The following is an 18850-nucleotide window of genomic DNA, read 5'->3' on the forward strand; positions in this document are numbered from 1 at the left end:
CCCTCTCAGCCTCACTCATGTAGTTCAAAGGAAGTGAAGCAATACGTTTGGCACCAGCTTGGCTGCAGGAGCTGCCGGTAGGATGTTCGATGTTGCTCCCGTGGTCTTCATCCCTCCTGAGGCTGCCCACAAGGTAGTGGGGCTGCTTACCTATAGCTAGGGATCTGGTTGACAAGCTCCACTGTTCACTGAACAAACCAGTTGGAGGTTCCTCTCACTGTGTGGGATCTTTGCCATCACTGGTTAACTTGGAGCACAGTTCCAACTTCACCAGCTACTCGCATCCAGTTTAAGCTTGTTGCCAGACAGCGAGACCAAGAATGAGATCCTCTGGAGTTGGGAGGGTTTCAGTTTAGTGGTGAGGTTATGTAAGAGGTTTTGAATGATTCGGGTAAATGATAGCTTCTGAGCTGGGCTTGGTTCGGGTCAGTTGATGATTGGTTTAGATGGTTGGTGTTTGGTTTGTGGTTTTGGTTAACAGTTCCAGTTGGTTGGAATGGTTGCTGTTCTGCATTTGGCTGGGCCAGTCTGCATTTCACCAAACTGATTATTGTTCAGTTTGTGTTTGGCCAGGCCGGTCTACACATCGAGTTGTACTGCTTCTGCCGGGTGTACATGTCAGGTTGTACTGCTTCTGCCGGGTGTCTCGTCGGGTTGTACTGTCTGTGCTGGATGTACACATCGGTTTGTACTGTTTGTGCCGGGAGTCTTGTCGGGTTGTACTGCTTCTGCCGGGTGTACATATTGGGTTGTACTGTCTGTAACTGGGTGTTCATGCCGTTTGTGCTGTGGTGTACTCATCAAGTTGTACTGTTTGTGTTAGGGTGTACAACTCGGGTTCTACTGATTGTGCTGGGGTGTACATGTCGGGTTGTATTCTTTGTGCCACTGTGTACACGTGGGGTTGTACCATTAGTGCTGGGGTGTACATGTCAGGTTGTACTGTTTGTGCACTAGTGTACTGCTTGTGTTGGGTTGTACACCTCAGTTGTACTGCTTCGGCCGTTGTGTACATGTTGGGTTGTACTGTTTGTACCAGGGTGATAGTGTTGGGTTGTACTGCTTGTTCCAGGGTGTACATGCAGGGTTGTACTATTTGTGCTGAGTTGTACTGCCTGTAACAGGGTGTACACGTCGTTTTGTACTGTTTGTTCCAGGGTTTTCATGTCGGGTTGTACTGTTTGTGCCATGATTTACATATTGGGTTGTACTGCCTGTAACTGGGTGCACATGCAGTTTTGTCCCGTTTGTGTTGGGGTGTACAGGTTGGTTTCTACTGCTTGTGCCAGACGTAAATGTCTGGTTGTACTGTTTGTGTCGGGATGTACATGTCAGGTTGTACTCTATGTTCCAGGTGTACATGTTGGGTTGTACTGCTTGTCCCAGGGTGTAATGTTGGGTTGTACTGCTTGTGCCGGGGTGTGCATGCTGATATGTATTGTTTGTGCTGGGTGTACACATCGGGTTGTACTGTTTGCGCTGGTTGTACACGGTGGTTATACTGTTTATGCCAGGTGTACTCGTTAAGTTGTACTGTTTGTGCCAGGTGTACACGTGGGATTGTACTGTTTGTGCTAGGTGTACAAGATGGTTGTACTGTTTGTGCCGGGTGCACACGTTGGGTTGCACTGTTTGTGCCAGGTGTACACGTCGGGTTGTACTGCTTGTGCCGGGGTGTGCATGCTGATATGTATTGTTTGTGCTGGGTGTACACATCGGGTTGTACTGTTTGCGCTGGTTGTACACGGTGGTTATACTGTTTATGCCAGGTGTACTCGTTAAGTTGTACTGTTTGTGCCAGGTGTACACGTGGGATTGTACTGTTTGTGCTAGGTGTACAAGATGGTTGTACTGTTTGTGCCGGGTGCACACGTCGGGTTGTACTGTTTGTGCCAGGTGTACAAAATAGTTGTACTGTTTGTGCCGAGTGTACACGTCGGGTTGCACTGTTTGTGCTGGGGTGTACAGCCCCATTTGTACTGTTTGTGCCGAGTGTACTCGTCGGGTTGTACTCTGTTCTAACCTGCTGTTGTCTTGTACACAGGTGATTCAGCAGGCTCTGCACCGCCAGCCCAACACTGCCGCCCAGTACCTGCAGCAGATGTACGCAGCGCAACAGCAGCACCTGATGCTGCAGACCGCAGCCCTCCAGCAGCAGCACCTCAGCAGCGCACAGTTGCAGAGCCTGGCAGCTGTGCAGCAGGTAAGCGGCAGCCTGAGGGGGCGAGGTGGGTGACATGCGGATGGGGGGCGTGTGGAATCTGGTGTCAATGATCCAGGTGGTTCTCTGATCTCAAGAATGAGGTATAAAACTCAAAGGTTAACGGTTTACCAAGTGTGACAAGGACAAAAATCAAAGAAGGAAATCATAGAAATGAAGCAGCCTCACACTGTGACTCCATCCCCATAATAACAATACCCCAATTAACAGCCAGGTTCAAGCGATGTGATACCTGCTCCAGAAAATCTAAGAAACCTCTGGAAAAATGCAGAGTAGGTGTACTATAGTTAGTTGAGTTAAGCCCGTCACCTCTGCTGGGGCATAGGCCACCAACAGCTGCTCACCGGCGTCCTCTGTCCTGGGCAGCCTTTCACGGTGTCTCCAGGTGGAGCCCAGCTTCTTGGTGTATCCTTCCTCTTCCAGTGAGAGGCTTTGGAGCTTCTGTAGCTCTGGGCTTTTACATGAGGGGGTTGCTAATCCCATCCCCACCCTGCTACTTTCACAGTCGGGGTTGGGTCCGTCTATGGAGGAGATGAACTGTACTTTAAATACTGGAAAATTTCACGTGTACAGCTGATCACATAAACATTATAAGCATGCATAGGGAAGTTAATCTATAAGAAAAATAACTCTACACCCTCACCCAACTGGGGAGAGGGCTCCCAGCCACGTGGTACCTTGATGGAAAACAATGTGCCATCACATGAAACTGAACGTGGCAAGGTCCGCAGGGCCCCGCACGTCTCATTACTGTGGGATCTTCAGAAAGTGATGCATCAGGGAGCCAGCAGTCATCAAGAAAGACGCCCGTCACCCAGGACATGCCCCACTCTCATTGCTAGCATTGCTTTCATTCCTGGAATCATTCTGGTGAAGCTCCTCTGGACCATCTCCAATGTCAGCACAGCTTTGCTTAGAGGAGGAATCCAAAACTGTTCACAACATTCAAGGTGGGGCCTCACCAGTGCTTTACAAAGCCTCAGCTTCACATCCTTGCGCTTGTATTCAAGCCTTCTTGAAATGAATACTAACATGGCATTTGCCTTCCTCACCACCGACTCAACCTGCAAATTAAACTTTAGGGTGTTCTGCACAAAGACTACCAAGTCCCTTTGCATCTCAGATTCCTGGATTTTCTCCCCGTTTAGAAAATAGTCTTCACATTTATTTCTGCTGCCAAAGTGCATGATCATGCATTTTCCAACATTGTATTTCATTTGCCACTTTCTTGCCCATCCTCCCAATCTGTATAACTCCTTCTGCATCCTACCTGTTTGATCAACACTACCTGCCCCTCTACAAATCTTCACATCATTGGCAAACTTGGCAACAAAGCCATCTACTCCATCATCTAAATATACAGCATAAAGAGAAGTGGACCCAACACCAACCCCTGTGGAACACCACTAGTTACTGGCAGCCGACCAGAGAAGGATCCTTTCATTGCCACTCACTGCCTCCTACCAATCAGCCAATGCTTTAACCATATTAGTAATATTCCTGCAATACCATGGGGTCTTAAGTTGGTAAGCAGCCTCATGTGTGGCACCTTGTCAAAGGCCTTCTGAAAATCCAAATATAGAACATCCACTGCATCCCCTTTATCTATCCCACTTGCAATCTCCTCAAAGAATTCTAACAAGCTCGTCAGGCAAGATTTTCCCTTAAGGAAACCATGCTGACTTTGTCCTATCTTGTCATGTGAACCAAATACTCCATAACCTCATCCTTTAACAATTGACTCCAACATCTTCCCAGCCACTGAGATCAGGGTAACTGGTCTATAATTTCCTTTCGGCTGCTTACCTCTTTTCTTAAAGAGTGGAGTGTCATTTGCAGTTTTCCAGTCCTCCGAAACTATGCCAGACTGCAATGGTCTTTGAAAGATCTACCGTTAACTTTTTCAGAACCCTAGGGTGCAATTCATCTGGTCCCTAGTTCTTTTAGCTTTTTGAACACCTGCCTTGTAATAGTAACTGCACTCACTTCTCTTCCCTCACATCCTTCAACACTTGGCACACTGCTGGTGTCTTTCACAGTGATGATTGAGGCAAAATACTCACTTAGTTCATCTGTTGGAAAATACTCAGCCAAACATGCTGCTTTCCTGTGCACCCACCCACTTACACACACAGACAGGCTGACTCCAGGCCTCCAGTCCTTCCTTGGGCCAGGACTCATAGACAATGAGCCTCCCACCTACCCAGGAGCTTTGAGCTTCAGTGCTCCACCTTCAGTCTTCAACAGGCAGGAGATAGTTAGTACTTCAGTTCGAAGTACATTTAGTATCAAAGTGCATATATGTCATCATATACAAAACTGAGTTTCATCTTCTTGAGGGCATTCACAATAGAATCAATGAAAAAACCACACACAATAGATACAGAGAAACGACCAGTGTGCAAAAGACAACAAACTGGGCAAATTCTAAATGAAAAGAACAATAATAGATAAATAAGCAATAAATATCGAGAACATGAGATGAAAAGTCATTGAAAGTTGAGTCCATAGGTTGTGGAATCAGTTTGGTGGGGTGTTGGGGTGTTGAGGTGAGTGAAGTTATCCCTTCTGGCTCAGGAGCCTGATGATTGAGGGGTAATAACTGTTCCTGAACCTGATGAAGTGGGACTTGAAGCTCCTGTACTTTGTTCCCAGCTGTAACGAGAGGAGAGCATGGCCTGGATGAAAATCATCCCTCTTGTGTTTCTTGATCTCATTACTGGAGATTCAGTGTCTCTCAGCCCAGCTTCTTTGATCTTCATCAACCTGGTCCATCTTGCCTTTCTTAACCTGGTGTGCTGTGGGGTCATCGGGGGTTCAGGTCCTTAATCATGGATGCTGCTTTCCTTCAGCAGCTCCCTCTGGAGGTGGGGAGGGCTTTCCACAACAGACTGGGCCACGTCCACCACATCTTGTAGTATCTTCCGTTCAGCGGCTTGATGTTTCAGCCCTGCGTTCAGCATAGACATTGCAGTCACCAAGTTCCTGTACTCTGTTAAATGTGAATGCCAGCATCTTTGTGTCACGCTGATCTTTGAGCCGAGCAAGAACTGGCTCAGGTCAGCCCGGGAGTAGATCGGTAATGCCTGTCTGTGAGTGTACACTGCAGGATGGATCTGTCCCAAGCTGCTCCTGTCTCCAGGCATAATTGAATCACCCCCAAACGTAAAAAGCTCTGGAATGAAATTTGCAAAACCAAATTAGACCTCTTCGAAGACAATGGGGGAGACTGGTGGCAGTAAGTGGCTTGTGTGCAGACTACAATTCAATTAAAAGTACTGTTTGTTGGAGGGATGAGGACAGTAATGGGGAGAGGAAATGGCCTGATGGAGCAGAGTGAAAGACAGGCAGCCAAATCAGGTTTCCGGGAGAAAGGGAGAGAGGGGGATAAAGTGGAACAGCACGTGGGTCAGATTTCACCACAGAGCCTTCCTGGCACAGGAGGCAGTATGAGCTAATTGTATTGAGTGTTCAGGATCAGAATCAAGTTAATGTCACCGGCGTATGTCATAAAATGTGTTGTTTTGTACATTGCAATATAAAATAATAGATTTATAAATCAGTATATATATATATATATATATATATATATATAAATGTAGTGCAAAAAGAGAGGGAGAAGAATAGAGAGATCGTGTTCACGTACAAAAGCTGGATGAACTCAGCAGGTCGGGCAGCATTTGTTGAAATGAGCAGTCAGCAGATGCTGCCCGACCTGCTGAATTCATCCAGCTTTTGTACGTGTTGATTTGACCACAGCATCTGCAGGACACTTTGTGAGAGATCGTGTTCATTGTCCATTCAGAAACGTGATGGCAGAGGCAAAGAAGCTGTTTCTCCTCATTGATGAGAAGAGGGCAGGTCCTGAGTGATGGGGGTCCTTAATGATGGATGCTGCCTTTCTGAGGCATCGCCTTTTAAAAATGTCCTCAACGCTGGGGAGACTAGTGCCCATGATAGAGCTGGTTGTGTTTATAACTTTCTGCAGCTTTTCCCGATCCTGTGCAGCGGTCTCTCCACACTAGACGGTGATGCAACCCATTACAATGGTCTCCCTGTCCGTAGTCTGAGGTCTACGTGATAATGGCTAGTTTTATTGCTGCTTACGTGGTCCATTCTGTTAAAATAGGACCAGGTCCTTCTTAGAAAAGACATTAGCTTGGTTATTGTGATACTCTGCAGACGTTGGATAACGAGAACAAAACGAAACATCTCCCCCTCCCCCCTCCAGGTACAGAAAGTACACAGACAGCCAGTGTGCTGCTTTATTGCCAGCTGCATTGTTCCATGGAGTTTGCATCTGTCCGCTGCGGGTACAATGCTTATTTTTTGTTTTTTATTTAGCGATCTAGCACGGTACAGTGTGTCCTTGTGTGTCCAGCCAGAAACCCCCGATCTAAATGGTTCCATTTATTATCAGAGAATGCAAACAATATACGAACTGAACTACTTCACAGACTTCCACGAGAAACGGAAGAACCCCAAAGGAATAAATGACAGAAAAAAGTTAGAACCCCAAAACTCCCCCTCCCCCTCCCCCTCCCCCTCTCCCGCACAAGCAGCAGCAAGCGACAACACACTAACCTCCTGCCCCCCCCACAAGGTTCAGCCACAAGCGTCAGTGCCCACCACTCACCCAGAGAGACCATGGTCTGTAGTCAGCAAACTATTACTTACCCAACATTCAACATGCCACTAACAAGGGACAGAGATATCACCCATTTCACAGCGAAAGGGGAGGGTGACAGTCGCTGTTACCCTGTTACAGTCTGCACTGTTTGATTCCCCTACATCCACCGCAATGAAACCCTGATGCTCCATCTCCCACAACACCTCAGATGGTAACACTGGCCTGAAATCGGTCATCCACAGGATCGTGCAGGGCCACATCCCACAGGCACTACCTGTTGGAAAACGGTTGGTCGGCAGGTTCCAGAATGGAAACTTGTCCTGTTTGTGGCAGTTTGAATGCCACATGCAGATCAGGGCCTTCGATAGAACCCCAACCTTAGGGAGACATTAAAGAGAGGAACTAAGCTGTCTTTCACAAATGAAAAAAACTTGGACAGGTACATGGACGAGAGGTGTATGGAGGGATATGGTCCAGGTGCAGGTCAGTGGGACTAGGGAGAAAAATGGTTCGGCACAGCCAAGAAGGGCCAAAAGGCCTGTTTCTGTGCTGTAATGTTCTGTGGTTCTATGAGCTCAAAGAGGCAGCCACTTGGTGCTATACAAATTCCACCCAGATTTAACCCTAGCCTAACCCTGCCTAGATCTTTGGTCCGTGGGAGGAAACTGGAGCACACAGAGGAAACCCACATGGTTCATGGGGAGGACAAGCTCCTTACGGACAGCACTGGAATTGAACTCTGAGCTCTGACACCCCGAGCTGTAACAGCATCACAGTAATCACTGCGTGTTTGATCCCAGAGCCTTGGCCATTACAGTCCCTCATCCTCGAGCTGGACAGTGAGGTAAAGATTAGCTCATAACCAACTCTGAAGCAGGTCCAGCCTGTGATCAGAGTTGTACAATGTCCAAATCACATTGCTGACTAAGCCAGACAGAGCAGAGAATTGCTGACTACACTGACCTCACACTCAGTTTTTAAGTTCAAGTTTCTTACCATCTGACCTCTGGCCCACTGTACAACCACAAAACATACAGCACATAAAGCAAGATATTACCACAAGTAAGTTAACAAAATATAATATAATTCAAAGGGTACACAGCAGAGGTAAACAGTAAACAGCTTGCTGTCCTAGTGACGAGACCTCAGGGTGACAGAGTATTCATTCAACTGGTTGATCAAATCTGGGATGTTGTTTTGGCGAAACGAGGTCCATAACAGTGATGGCTGACAAGGAACAAAGATCTTTACTGCAATATTTCACCAGTTAAATGTCCAAGCACCTGCAGCATGATTTAGCTATACGTTAATTTGGTTCAGCAGCAAATAAAATTCAAGAGGTGTGTTTTAAATTGTGAAATTATTTGCTTACAAATGAATACCGCAGGAAGCATTCTGAAGTAAGTTCTTGTTATCATTCCACACCATCGAACAGCTCAGGGACAGACCGTTCACTCCAGAATGTCTGCTGGCCTTGATAGAGTGGATGTGGAGAGGATGTTTCCTTTGGTGGGGGGTGTCCATTTAGAACAGAGTTGAGGAGGAATTTCTTTAGCCAGAAGGTGGTAAATCTGTGGAATTCATTGCCATGATGTCTCTGGAGCCCAGGTCACTGGGTGCATTTATGGTGGAGGTTGATAGGGTCTTGATTATTCAGGGCGTGTGAGGTTATGGGGAGAAGGCGGGAGACTGGGGATGAGAGGGTAATGGATCAGCCCTGATGAATGGTGGAGCAGACTCATTGGGCTGAATGGCTCCTGTGTTTTATGGTCTTGTGGTCACAGGGAGAACGTACAAACTCCTTACAGTGGCAGAATTGAACTCTGGTGCGGTAATAGCGTTACGCTAACCACTACATGAATGTGTTGCACCCAAATCACATTTCCCTGCTGCTGCAGTCTTTGCCCATTTGTGTGTCTGTCTAAATGCCCCTTAAACGCACTGTTGTCCTTGCTCCCACCACCTCCCCCAGCAAAGTGTTCCAAGCACCCAGCACTGTGTAAAAAATGCACTTCCACTCCATCTGCAAAAAGCGGGAATTTCCTGCTGGCCAAACATTTTAAATGCCTATCCCAATCCCTTTCTCCCTATCAGATTCCTTCTTCACCTGCCCTTTGCCTTTTCTGCTTATTGCCTTCCAGCTTCTTTCACCAGGCCAAGCAGAATTTTATTTATTTTTTTATTTAAATTGTCCCATTGTCCCATTCAGACCAAAAGATTTAGTCACTGTGGAGGATTTCTTACTCTTTGTGGGAGAATGTCTTTCATGACAGAGGGGATCACTCTGTTTGACAGTGAGACTTGTGGCTGTGGTGGTTGTAGGAGTCGACCCTGAGACTGCAGGAAGTTTTTCTGACAGCTCTGGACACCTTTTGCTTGTGATTGAACCAGAGAGTCTAATTCCATTTTAATCAATTTGCCATTCACTTCTGGCATAAGCCAAATTGCTTGTCTATTGTTAGCTTTCACACTGTCAATCCCAAGGCTACACAGTCCTGTGTCACTCTCATCATTATCAGATTTCACATCAGCAGCACACAGATGAGTGTTCTTTTTGAAACTGCAACTTGACTTTTTAGCCTTTCCTCTTTTCTGAGAAGTCTACTTATTTTTGTTTGCCTGTCGTGCTCTTTGTCTGCGTCCTACTTTGCTTCATTTTCTGCAAGTTTCACATTTAAACCTGCATTTGTTTGCTCTATGTCAGCCCCTGCCATGTCAGTAATACAATTTGTTCAGCCAGTTTTGTTTCAAAGGTTTGTTTATTATCAAAGTGTAGAGCTGTGAGATTATTCAGTTCTCCGGATGGCCTTGAAACCAAGAAAGAAAAAAAAAGGCAGCATGATCATCAACCCCCAAATCCCTCCTCCCCACAAAAAACATCAACAAAACAGATCAGGCACATCAACCACCAAATCCCTCCTCCCCACAAAAAACATCAACAAAACAGATCAGGCACATCAACCACCAAATCCCTCCTCCCCACAAAAAACATCAACAAAACAGATCAGGCATATCAGCCCCCAAATCCCTCCTCCCCACAGAAAAACATCAACAAAACAGGCACATCAACCCCAAATCCCTCCTCCCCACAGAAAAACATCAACAAAACAGATCAGGCTTGATCATCAACCCCCAAATCCCTCCTCCCCACAGAAAAACATCAACAAAACAGATCAGGTATATCAGCCCCCAAATCCCTCCTCCCCACAGAAAAACATCAACAAAACAGATCAGGCATATCAGCCCCCAAATCCCTCCTCCCCACAAAAAACATCAACAAAACAGATCAGGCATATCAACCACCAAATCCCTCCTCCCCACAAAAAACATCAACAAAACAGATCAGGCATATCAATCCCAAATCCCTCCTCCCCACAGAAAAACATCAACAAAACAGATCAGGCATATCAACCACCAAATCCCTCCTCCCCACAGAAAAACATCAACAAAACAGATCAGGCATATCAGCCCCCAAATCCCTCCTCCCCACAAAAAACATCAACAAAACAGATCAGGCACATCAATCCCAAATCCCTCCTCCCCACAGAAAAACATCAACAAAACAGATCAGGCATATCAACCACCAAATCCCTCCTCCCCACAGAAAAACATCAACAAAACAGATCAGGCATATCAGCCCCCAAATCCCTCCTCCCCACAAAAAACATCAACAAAACAGATCAGGCACATCAATCCCAAATCCCTCCTCCCCACAGAAAAACATCAACAAAACAGATCAGGCATATCAACCACCAAATCCCTCCTCCCCACAGAAAAACATGAGCAAAACGGGCATATCAACCCCCAAAAACCAACTCCCCGCAGAAAAACATCAACGAAACAGACATGTCAACCCCCAAATCCCTCCTCCTACACAAAAACTGGGCAAAACAGATCAGGCACATTGACTCCCCCCCCCCCCCCCCCCCCAAGACCCTCCTCCCACTAAAAAAGAAAATAAATCAGGTATATTGACCCCCAAATCCTTCTTCCTGCACAAAAAAAACAAACTAAACGCATCAGGCACTTCAATCCCCAAAACCCCCTCCATGCATTAAAAAAAACTGAGATGGTCAGTGAAAACATGCGGAATATAAAAACTGTAGGACCGAGAAAAGAGTCTATAGTCAAAAATCCAAATCCTGAAGAACACTTTCCACAGCGGCAGGTTCTCCTCTTCAGTACAGAGCAACTGGTCAACAGCCAAGCGGTCAGCGCTCACCCTTGCACTCGTTTCAATGCTTCAATCTCCTTTGTCTGTTTAGATGTTGCAGTTCTGCTCATGCTCACTTTCATTTCTGACTGCAACTCAACTGCGCCTTTGCAGTTTCCATTGAAGCAGCAATTTCACTTCTCTTCGAAATGGAAGTTGAGGAGCCGTTTTTGAATGCTGTCTTGTAAGTTTCCACAAACGAAACAATCTCTCAGTGCATCATTAAGCCAATCATTGAACTGACAGTGCTCAAGCAATCTCTTCAATTCTGCCATGTTCGCTTAAATGTACCCTCCTGAAACCTGAAGCATTCTGCAATCAACAATGGCTTTGGCTCTAAATATTCCTGCAATACTTTGACAATATCAGCAAAAGCTCATTTCTACTGGTTTGGTTGGAATAGTCAAACATTGAAGTAAACTGAATGCCTTTAAACCCAATGCACTCAGCAAAATCGGTACTTGTTTATTATTGGCTCTTTCATTTGCTTCAAAATACCGTTGAATTAGCTCAGTATTCATTTTCCAGTTATCATTTGTGTAATCAAGGACATCGGTTTTTCTGATGTAACAATCTATTTCAGGGTTCTTTCGTAATTATCATCACATGGTACTCACCCTTTATAAACCTGTGAGTTCTTCAGTTTTCTGACTTTCTTTTAAAAAAAACTCAATCGTGACTTTTGTTCTGAAAAAAAACACGAGCTGCACTGAGTTTTTTTTTAGCTTGACTGTCTCTGTATATGCTGGGCTATTATTTCACTCACTGTTCCTCACTGTGTTTTTCTTTAGTTTGAAAAACTCACTGCTTTTCAACAGGTCGGTAGCCATCTTAGGTTCATTTTCAAAATACCTGTTCGCCAATGTTATGTTTTGTAACTTCAAAACATTAAACTAATTCAAAGAAGGATACAGGAGTCCAAAATGTGACTCTTCTTTTGTTCTTTACTTTAAGCAAGGCATGCACATAATACGTGGTAGCATGATGACATATGCAATTCATATATTTTTACAAATAACCCATAACGAATTATTTAAACGAACAAGAATGCTTAATCTACAATATATATACAAAATTACTTAAGTATTACTGAAATATTAAATACACAAGTTTTCTTAAATTCATTTGAATTTCTTTGTTTTCCCGTAAAGAAAATAAATGTCAAAGTAGTTTACGTCAGCATCCGCACTTTGTTAATAAATTAACTTTGATCACCACAGCAGTTTCTCCTGCCTGACAGGCTAAATGTCTGTGTCCTACTTATATCAAACATGTTTTGTCTCCAGTAATGAGAGCACAGCTGTGGCTTATCTAAAAGTCGGAATCTGGGACACTGGGTTAACTGGGGAGAGGGGTGACCTAGAGGGAAATCCCACTGCCATTTTAAGACTTAACAACTTAATGAAAGTTTAATACACTGTACTGATGAATCTATCCAGACACTGCTAACACCATTGTGGACATGTGGAGCATGGTTGTGAAATCCTGTGAGGTTGGCGAATGTGTTCAGAGTGATTCAACGCAGAGACAGGTGCTTTGAATTATAGCAATGTGCGACTCAAGCAGCATAGAGCAGTAACTTTCTTGTTTACACCCTTTGGTGATTTATGAAGTAGAAGTCAAAGGTTAAGGGTGAAAGGCGAAATGTTTAAGGGGAACATGAGGAATTTCCAAATGTTAGGGAAATTTGGATGTGAGGGATATTGAGGGCTATGGTCCAGGTGCAGATCGATGGGATCAGAATCTGGTTTATTATCACTGGCATGTGATGCAAAATTTGTTAACTTAGCAGCAGCAGTTCAATGTAATACATAATCTAGCAGTGAAAAAAAAATAGTAATAATAAAGAACCAAGAAAATCAATTACATATATTGAATAGTTTTTTTTAAATATGCAAAAACAGAAATACTGTAGATTTTTTAAAAAAAAGTGAGGTAGTGTCCAAAGATTCAATGTCCATTTAGGAACCGGATGGCAGAGGGGAAGAAGTTGTTCCTGAATTGCTCAGGTTTCTGTATCTCCTACCTGATGATAACAGTGAGTAAAGGGCATGTCCTGGGTGCAGGAGGTCCTTAATAATGGACACTGCCTTTCTGAGACACTGCTCCCTAAAGATGTACTGGGTACTTTGTAGGCTAATGCCCAAGATGGAGCTGACCAGATTTACAACCTTCTGTAGCTTCTTTCAGTTGTGTGCAGTAGCCCCTCCATACCAGACAGTGATGCAGCCTGTCAGAATGCTCTCCACGGTGCAACTATAGAAGTTTTTGAGCGTATTTGTTGACATGCCAAATCTCTTCAAGCATCTAATAAAGTATAGCCGCTGTCTTGCCTTCTTCATAGCTATATTGATATGTTGGGACCAGGTTAGATCCTCTTAGATCCTGACAGCCAGGAACTTGAAACTGCTCACTGTCTCCAGTTCTGATCCCTCTATGAGGACTGGTATGTGTTCCTTCTTCTTACCCTTCCTGAAGTCCACAATCGGTGTCGTGGTTACTTGAAATGACCAGGAGACGCCGACAATTCTTCGAGAAGTTTAAACCTTTATTTGCAAACAAAGGCTGAGGCAATCAATGAACTTGTCACCGAAAGCCCACCGAGCTCCGGTGTACAGCATTCTTTATAGTAATTTCTTATCTCAGTTACATTTCGGTTTTATCAGCATACCCAATCAAGTTTTAGTTGCATATCATCTATACATTAACTAATCAAACGCTCTTGCCCAGCTCTCGGTGCGGCACCAGTATTTCTTTCCAGTTCACATCTTGGGCCTCATTCCTGGCCACGGTTGTTCCTCAGTCAACCTCCTTGACCTCCCTCACATTATATCTTCTGCTCGTACCATCCTGTCCGCCACCGTTATCTCTTAATAAACAAAGGCTGAGTATAATACATGGAGTACATTTCAGCTAATTAGTGCTGCTAGCTAAACAGGTGTTCTTTAACTGCCACAGTATGTAGCTAAGAGAGTACAAGGTATCTAGTAAAACAATACACAGCAAAATGTGTCTAGTAAAATAATACATAGTAATATTCAGTACATACAAGTGATTACATAGTGTAGTAAATAGCTAGTACATAGTGGTTATATTTCAGGTATATATAGTGATTATGTCAGGTATATTTCTCAATATCAGCTCTTTTGTCTTACTGACGTTGAGTGCCAGGTTGTTGCTGTGACACCACTCCACTAGTTGGCATATCTCACTCCTGTACGCCCTCTTGTCACCACCTGAGATTCTACTAACAACGGTTGTATCGTCAGCAAATTTAAGCAGAATAATGATGTCACTCCACTCTTCAAGAAGGGAGAGAGGCAGAAGAAAGGAAATTATAGACCAGTTAGTCTGAACTCAGTGGTTGGGCAGATGTTGGAGACAATTGTTAAGATGTGGTTTCAAATTGAAGACTGCATGGTTTCCTTAAGGGAAAACCTTGTCTGGGAAATCTGTTGGAATTCTGAAGAAATAAAAAGCAGGATAGACAAAAGAGATTCAGTGGATATTGTGTACTTGGATTTTCAGAAGGTCTTTGACAGGGTGCCACACATGAGGCTGCTTAACAAGTTATGAGCCTATGGTATTACAGGAAAGATACTAGTGTAGCGGTGTGCTACATGCAGCGCTAAAATTACGACATGGAGTCGGTAACTGCAGTCGAAGGAAAAACTTTATTCGAAATCCTCAGCCTCACTTTTAAGCCTCCCTCAACCTGCCCCCCCCCCCCCCGTGGCGCAGAGGCTCCAAAGCTCTGTGCTCGCAAACCCCCGTAGGCTATCTCCCTTAGCCGGAAAGCTGGCTAATTGTGAGCCGGTTCGGATGTGCCAGGAAATGGGTCGCCACACCAGCATAGATAGAGTAGTGGCTGATTGGCAGGAGGCAAAGAGTGAGAATAAAGGGAGCCTTTCTGGTTGGTTGCCAGTGACTAGTGTATGAAGGGGTCTGTGTTGGGATCAATTCTTTTTACGTTATATGTCATTGACTTGGATGATAGAATTGATGGCGTTGTTGCCAAGATTGCAGACTATATGAAGATAGGTGGATGGGACGGGCAGTTCCTCTATAGTCTACAGAGGGACTACAGAATGACTTAGACAGATTAGGAGAATGGGCAAAGAAGTGGCAGTTGGAACACAGTGTCAGGAAATATACACTCATGCACTTTGGTAGAAGAAATAAAAGGGTAGTCTGGTTTCTAAATGGAGAGAAAATTCAATAATCTCAGGTGCATAGTCACTTGGGAGTCCTTTTTTTAATTAGACTTTTTTTATTGAGTTTTCAAATAATTACAGAGATAAAATATATGAAAAAAAAATATATATATATACCCTACCCCCTCCCCTTAACCCCTCCCCCCTAACATCCCTATATAAAAAAGAAAGAAAGGAAAAAAAAAGAAAGAAAGAAAGAGTGCCTAGATATCGGAAGATCCCCACATGCTCCATGGAGTTCGTAATAACTTTAGTATATATATTTATTCATTTCCCCAAATAACCAATTATTTCATCTTCGGAGCACCTATATATTTAATCCTGTCTTTTGTAAATAAGGGCGCCAAATTTTCAAAAATGTTTCATATTTATCTCTTAAATTGTAAGTAATTTTTTCCAGTGGAATACAGCCATAAATTTCCTTCTTCCAACAATCTATACTTATGTATCTGATTTCCAAGTAACTGCAATAGCCTTTTTGGCTACTGCCAATACAATTTTTATAAATTCTTTCTGGTATTTATTCAATTTGGGTTTCGGTTTTATCCCTTCAATATCGCCTAGTAAAAATAATATTGGATTATGTGGAAGTTGTGTTCCAATAATTTGTTCCAATAAAACTCTTAAATTTGTCCAAAAAAAACAAAATACCCCCCTACTAATGTTGTGAAAAAAAAGGAACACAACATTACCCCCCCCCTCTGTTGTACGGATCATGGCAATCGCCATGATTACACACGTGAATCCCGCAGTAACCGATCCAAAGCTCCACAGCCCCCCCGCAACATAGAAAAGTATATATATAAAAGAAGAAAAAAAATACTATTCTCAATTAGTATTTCTGAAATTTTGCTTTTCTCCCCTGTATCATCCTTAAATGTCCATCACTTCCATTTACTGTCTCTGTCTTCATCTTTAATCCATCACACTTGGAAGTCTCTCTGTGTAGTTAGCGAATAGATGGAAGTTTTTGTGCGAACTCCTCCGCTTCTCGATAATTGTTAAAAAATCTTCTTTTTCCCTCCTCCAAAAAAATTATCAGCGTTGCTGGGTGACGCATTATAAATTTATAACCCTTTTCCCATAAGACTTTTCGCTGGGTTAAATTCCTTCTTTCTCTTCAAAAGTTTATAACTTATATCAGGATAAAAAAGAACTGCCTTCCCTGCTATCATCAATGGCCCGTTTCTCTTTTTGACACGTTGGGCAGCCGCCTTCAGGATCTTTTCTTTATCTTGGTATTTTAATCATCTTATCAAAATTGATCGTGGATTTTGATCAGTTTGAGATCTTGGCCTTAAGGCTCTATGAGCCCTTTCGATCTCAATTAGAGTATCAGAATCAGAATCAGACTTTAATCACCAAGTACCTGTACACATACAAGGAATTTACTTCTGGCAGGTGTTGTCTCTCTGCTCATAACAATAATAATGATAAATATAAATGAAAATATAGATTATACATACAAGTAGTGCAATCCAAGTAATAGTTAGCCGACAGTTAACCGGCAGTTAACTGTTCAGCAAAGTGACCGCAGTAGGGAAAAAACTTCTCCAGTGCCTATTAGTCTTAGTCTGGAGGGATCTGAAGCGCCTATCTTCTTCCATTTCCAATTTTTCAGGGATCCATTTTTGAAAAAAAATTATTGGATCTTCTCCTTCTATATCTTCTTTAAGTCCAACAATTTTAATATTGTTTCGTCTACTAAAATTTTCAAGCTTATCAATTTTTTCCATAAATTGTTTTCTTTCTGATGTCCAGGCATGAGTATCATTTTCCATTTTATTCATTCTTTCAACCATGTTTTCCGTTGTAGTTTCCAAATCTATAATTCTCTTTTCCATTTTTTCCTGTCTTTTTGTCATTTTATCAAACATCATCTCCATATTTGTCATTTTTCTTTTGATTTTAATGCGTTTAATTTTTCTAATTTACGCATTATTTGCATCAAAGTCTTTTCCATATTTCCAGAAAGACTCTTGCCTCCATCTTCATCTGATTTTTCCAGAGAATCTGACTCTCTCTCAGATTCACTTTCACTTTCGGTTTCAGTCGTAACTGGGATTTGTAGTTCTGGTTGCTCCCATTTGCGCATGCTCATTCCTTCACGTTTGCGCAGTTCTCGTTGATCTTTTCCTTTAGAAATGGTCGATGTTGCCGCAGTTTCCTGTTCTGTATCGCCGGCGGTATCATGTACCTGAGCCCGCGGTTCTTTGGCAGAAGTGGGCCTTGATTCTGTTCCAACTTGCGTTGCCTTCACGGTAGTAGTTTTCTTCATCTTCTGTTTGTGAGGCATAACTTGAAACAATCCGGAGCATTTTATAAGTAACTTTTAGAAAGTATTGACTAACTTTTCTTCATTTAGACATTAATTTATTGATTTTTTTCTGGGAAAGCTGGGTTCCAGCGTCTCAATCCTATGTCATCACGTGACGTCCCCCACTTGGGAGTCCTTGTGCATTTTCCCTAAAGGTTAATTTGCAGGTTGAGTTGGTGGTGAGGAAAGCAAATGCGATGTTAGCATTCATTTCAAGGGGCCTAGAATATAAACGCAAGGATGTAATGTTGAGGCTTTATAAAACACTGGTGAGGCCTCACTTGGAGTGTTGTGAACAGTTTTGGGCTCCTTGTCCAGGAGACATTGGAAAGGGATCATTGGAAGTTCACAAAAATTATTCCAAGATTGAAAGGCTTATCATAAGAGGAGTGCTTGATGGCTCTGGGCCTGTACTCGCTGGAGTTGAGAAGAATGAGGGAGGGATCACATTGAAAATGATTGAATGTTGAGCAGTCACCATGGAGTGGATGTGAGAGGATATTTCGTATGGTGAGAGAGTGTAGGACCAGAGGGCACGGCCTCAGAATAGAGGGATGTCCGTTTAGAATAGAAATGAGGAGAAATTTCGTTGGCCAGAGAGGGATGTTTCTGTGGAATTTGTTGCCACAGGCGCCTGTGGAAACCAAGTCATTGGGTATATTTAGGGCAGAGGTTGATAGATTCTTGATTAGTCTGGGCATGAAGGGTTACAGGAAAAAGTCTGGAAATTGGGGCTGAGATGGAAATGGGTCAGGCTGATGAAATGGCAGAGCTGACTCGAGGGGCCAAATGGTCTTGCTCTGTTCCAATAATTTATGGTCTTATAGTCTTAACAGCTCGGCATGGACAGACTGGGCCAAATGGCCTGTTTCTGTGCTGTAGTGCTCTATGACTCTAAGTGGGAGATGAGGTTTGAGTCAATGCCAATCAGATACTTTATGCAAAAATTATTCAGAGGTTTTTACAGTAAATGTGCTGTTCAAGGTCAGCTGTTGGGAGTTCAGAGGCAAAATTTGTGAATTTACTCTACAGAGCCATCTACTGGATAAAACATGCAAGCATCCCGTGAGTGTTGACGTAGTGATGGTAATTGTATACCTGCTCGTTAATGCAAGTATCCAATCAGCCAATCACATGGCAGCAACTCAATGCATAAGGATACCGAGACATGGTCGAGGTCTCCTGTGATTTTCGAACAAAACAGTCTCTGGAGTTTACAGAGAATATTACGAAAACCAAACAAAAAATCCAGTGA

General features: G+C 43.5%; 2 protein-coding genes across 7 annotated transcripts in view; both read left to right on the plus strand.

Annotated features, from left to right (window-relative positions):
* Window positions 1-18850, plus strand: part of LOC132382283 (polyhomeotic-like protein 2) — a 163713-nt gene that overhangs the window by 12766 nt on the left and 132097 nt on the right. For all 6 annotated transcript variants that reach the window (XM_059952387.1, XM_059952386.1, XM_059952388.1 and 3 more), the window contains one exon: window positions 2045-2203. In XM_059952387.1, coding sequence (XP_059808370.1) covers window positions 2102-2203 — 102 coding nt within the window. In that variant the 5' untranslated portion in view covers window positions 2045-2101. Of the gene's footprint in view, window positions 1-2044; window positions 2204-18850 lie in introns of those variants that run through there.
* LOC132382286 (uncharacterized) lies at window positions 6810-16953 on the plus strand. The gene is made up of 2 exons (XM_059952394.1): window positions 6810-10479; window positions 10592-16953. The coding sequence occupies exons 1-2, from the start codon at window positions 9654-9656 to the stop codon at window positions 10798-10800; spliced, it is 1035 nt and encodes a 344-aa protein (XP_059808377.1). The 5' UTR covers window positions 6810-9653; the 3' UTR covers window positions 10801-16953.

Source organism: Hypanus sabinus, chromosome 27, assembly GCF_030144855.1.
Source record: "Hypanus sabinus isolate sHypSab1 chromosome 27, sHypSab1.hap1, whole genome shotgun sequence".
NCBI lineage: Eukaryota > Metazoa > Chordata > Chondrichthyes > Myliobatiformes > Dasyatidae > Hypanus > Hypanus sabinus.

What these genes read in the sequence shown, in the direction of transcription:
- LOC132382286 (XM_059952394.1), top strand. Translation starts at nt 9,654, where the DNA reads ATGGCCTTGAAACCAAGAAAGAAAAAAAAAGGCAGCATGATCATCAAC. An exon ending in ACATCAACAAAACAGATCAG is followed by an intron (nt 10,480 to 10,591) that starts GCATATCAGCCC and finishes AAAACAGATCAG; the next exon opens with GCATATCAACCACCAAATCC.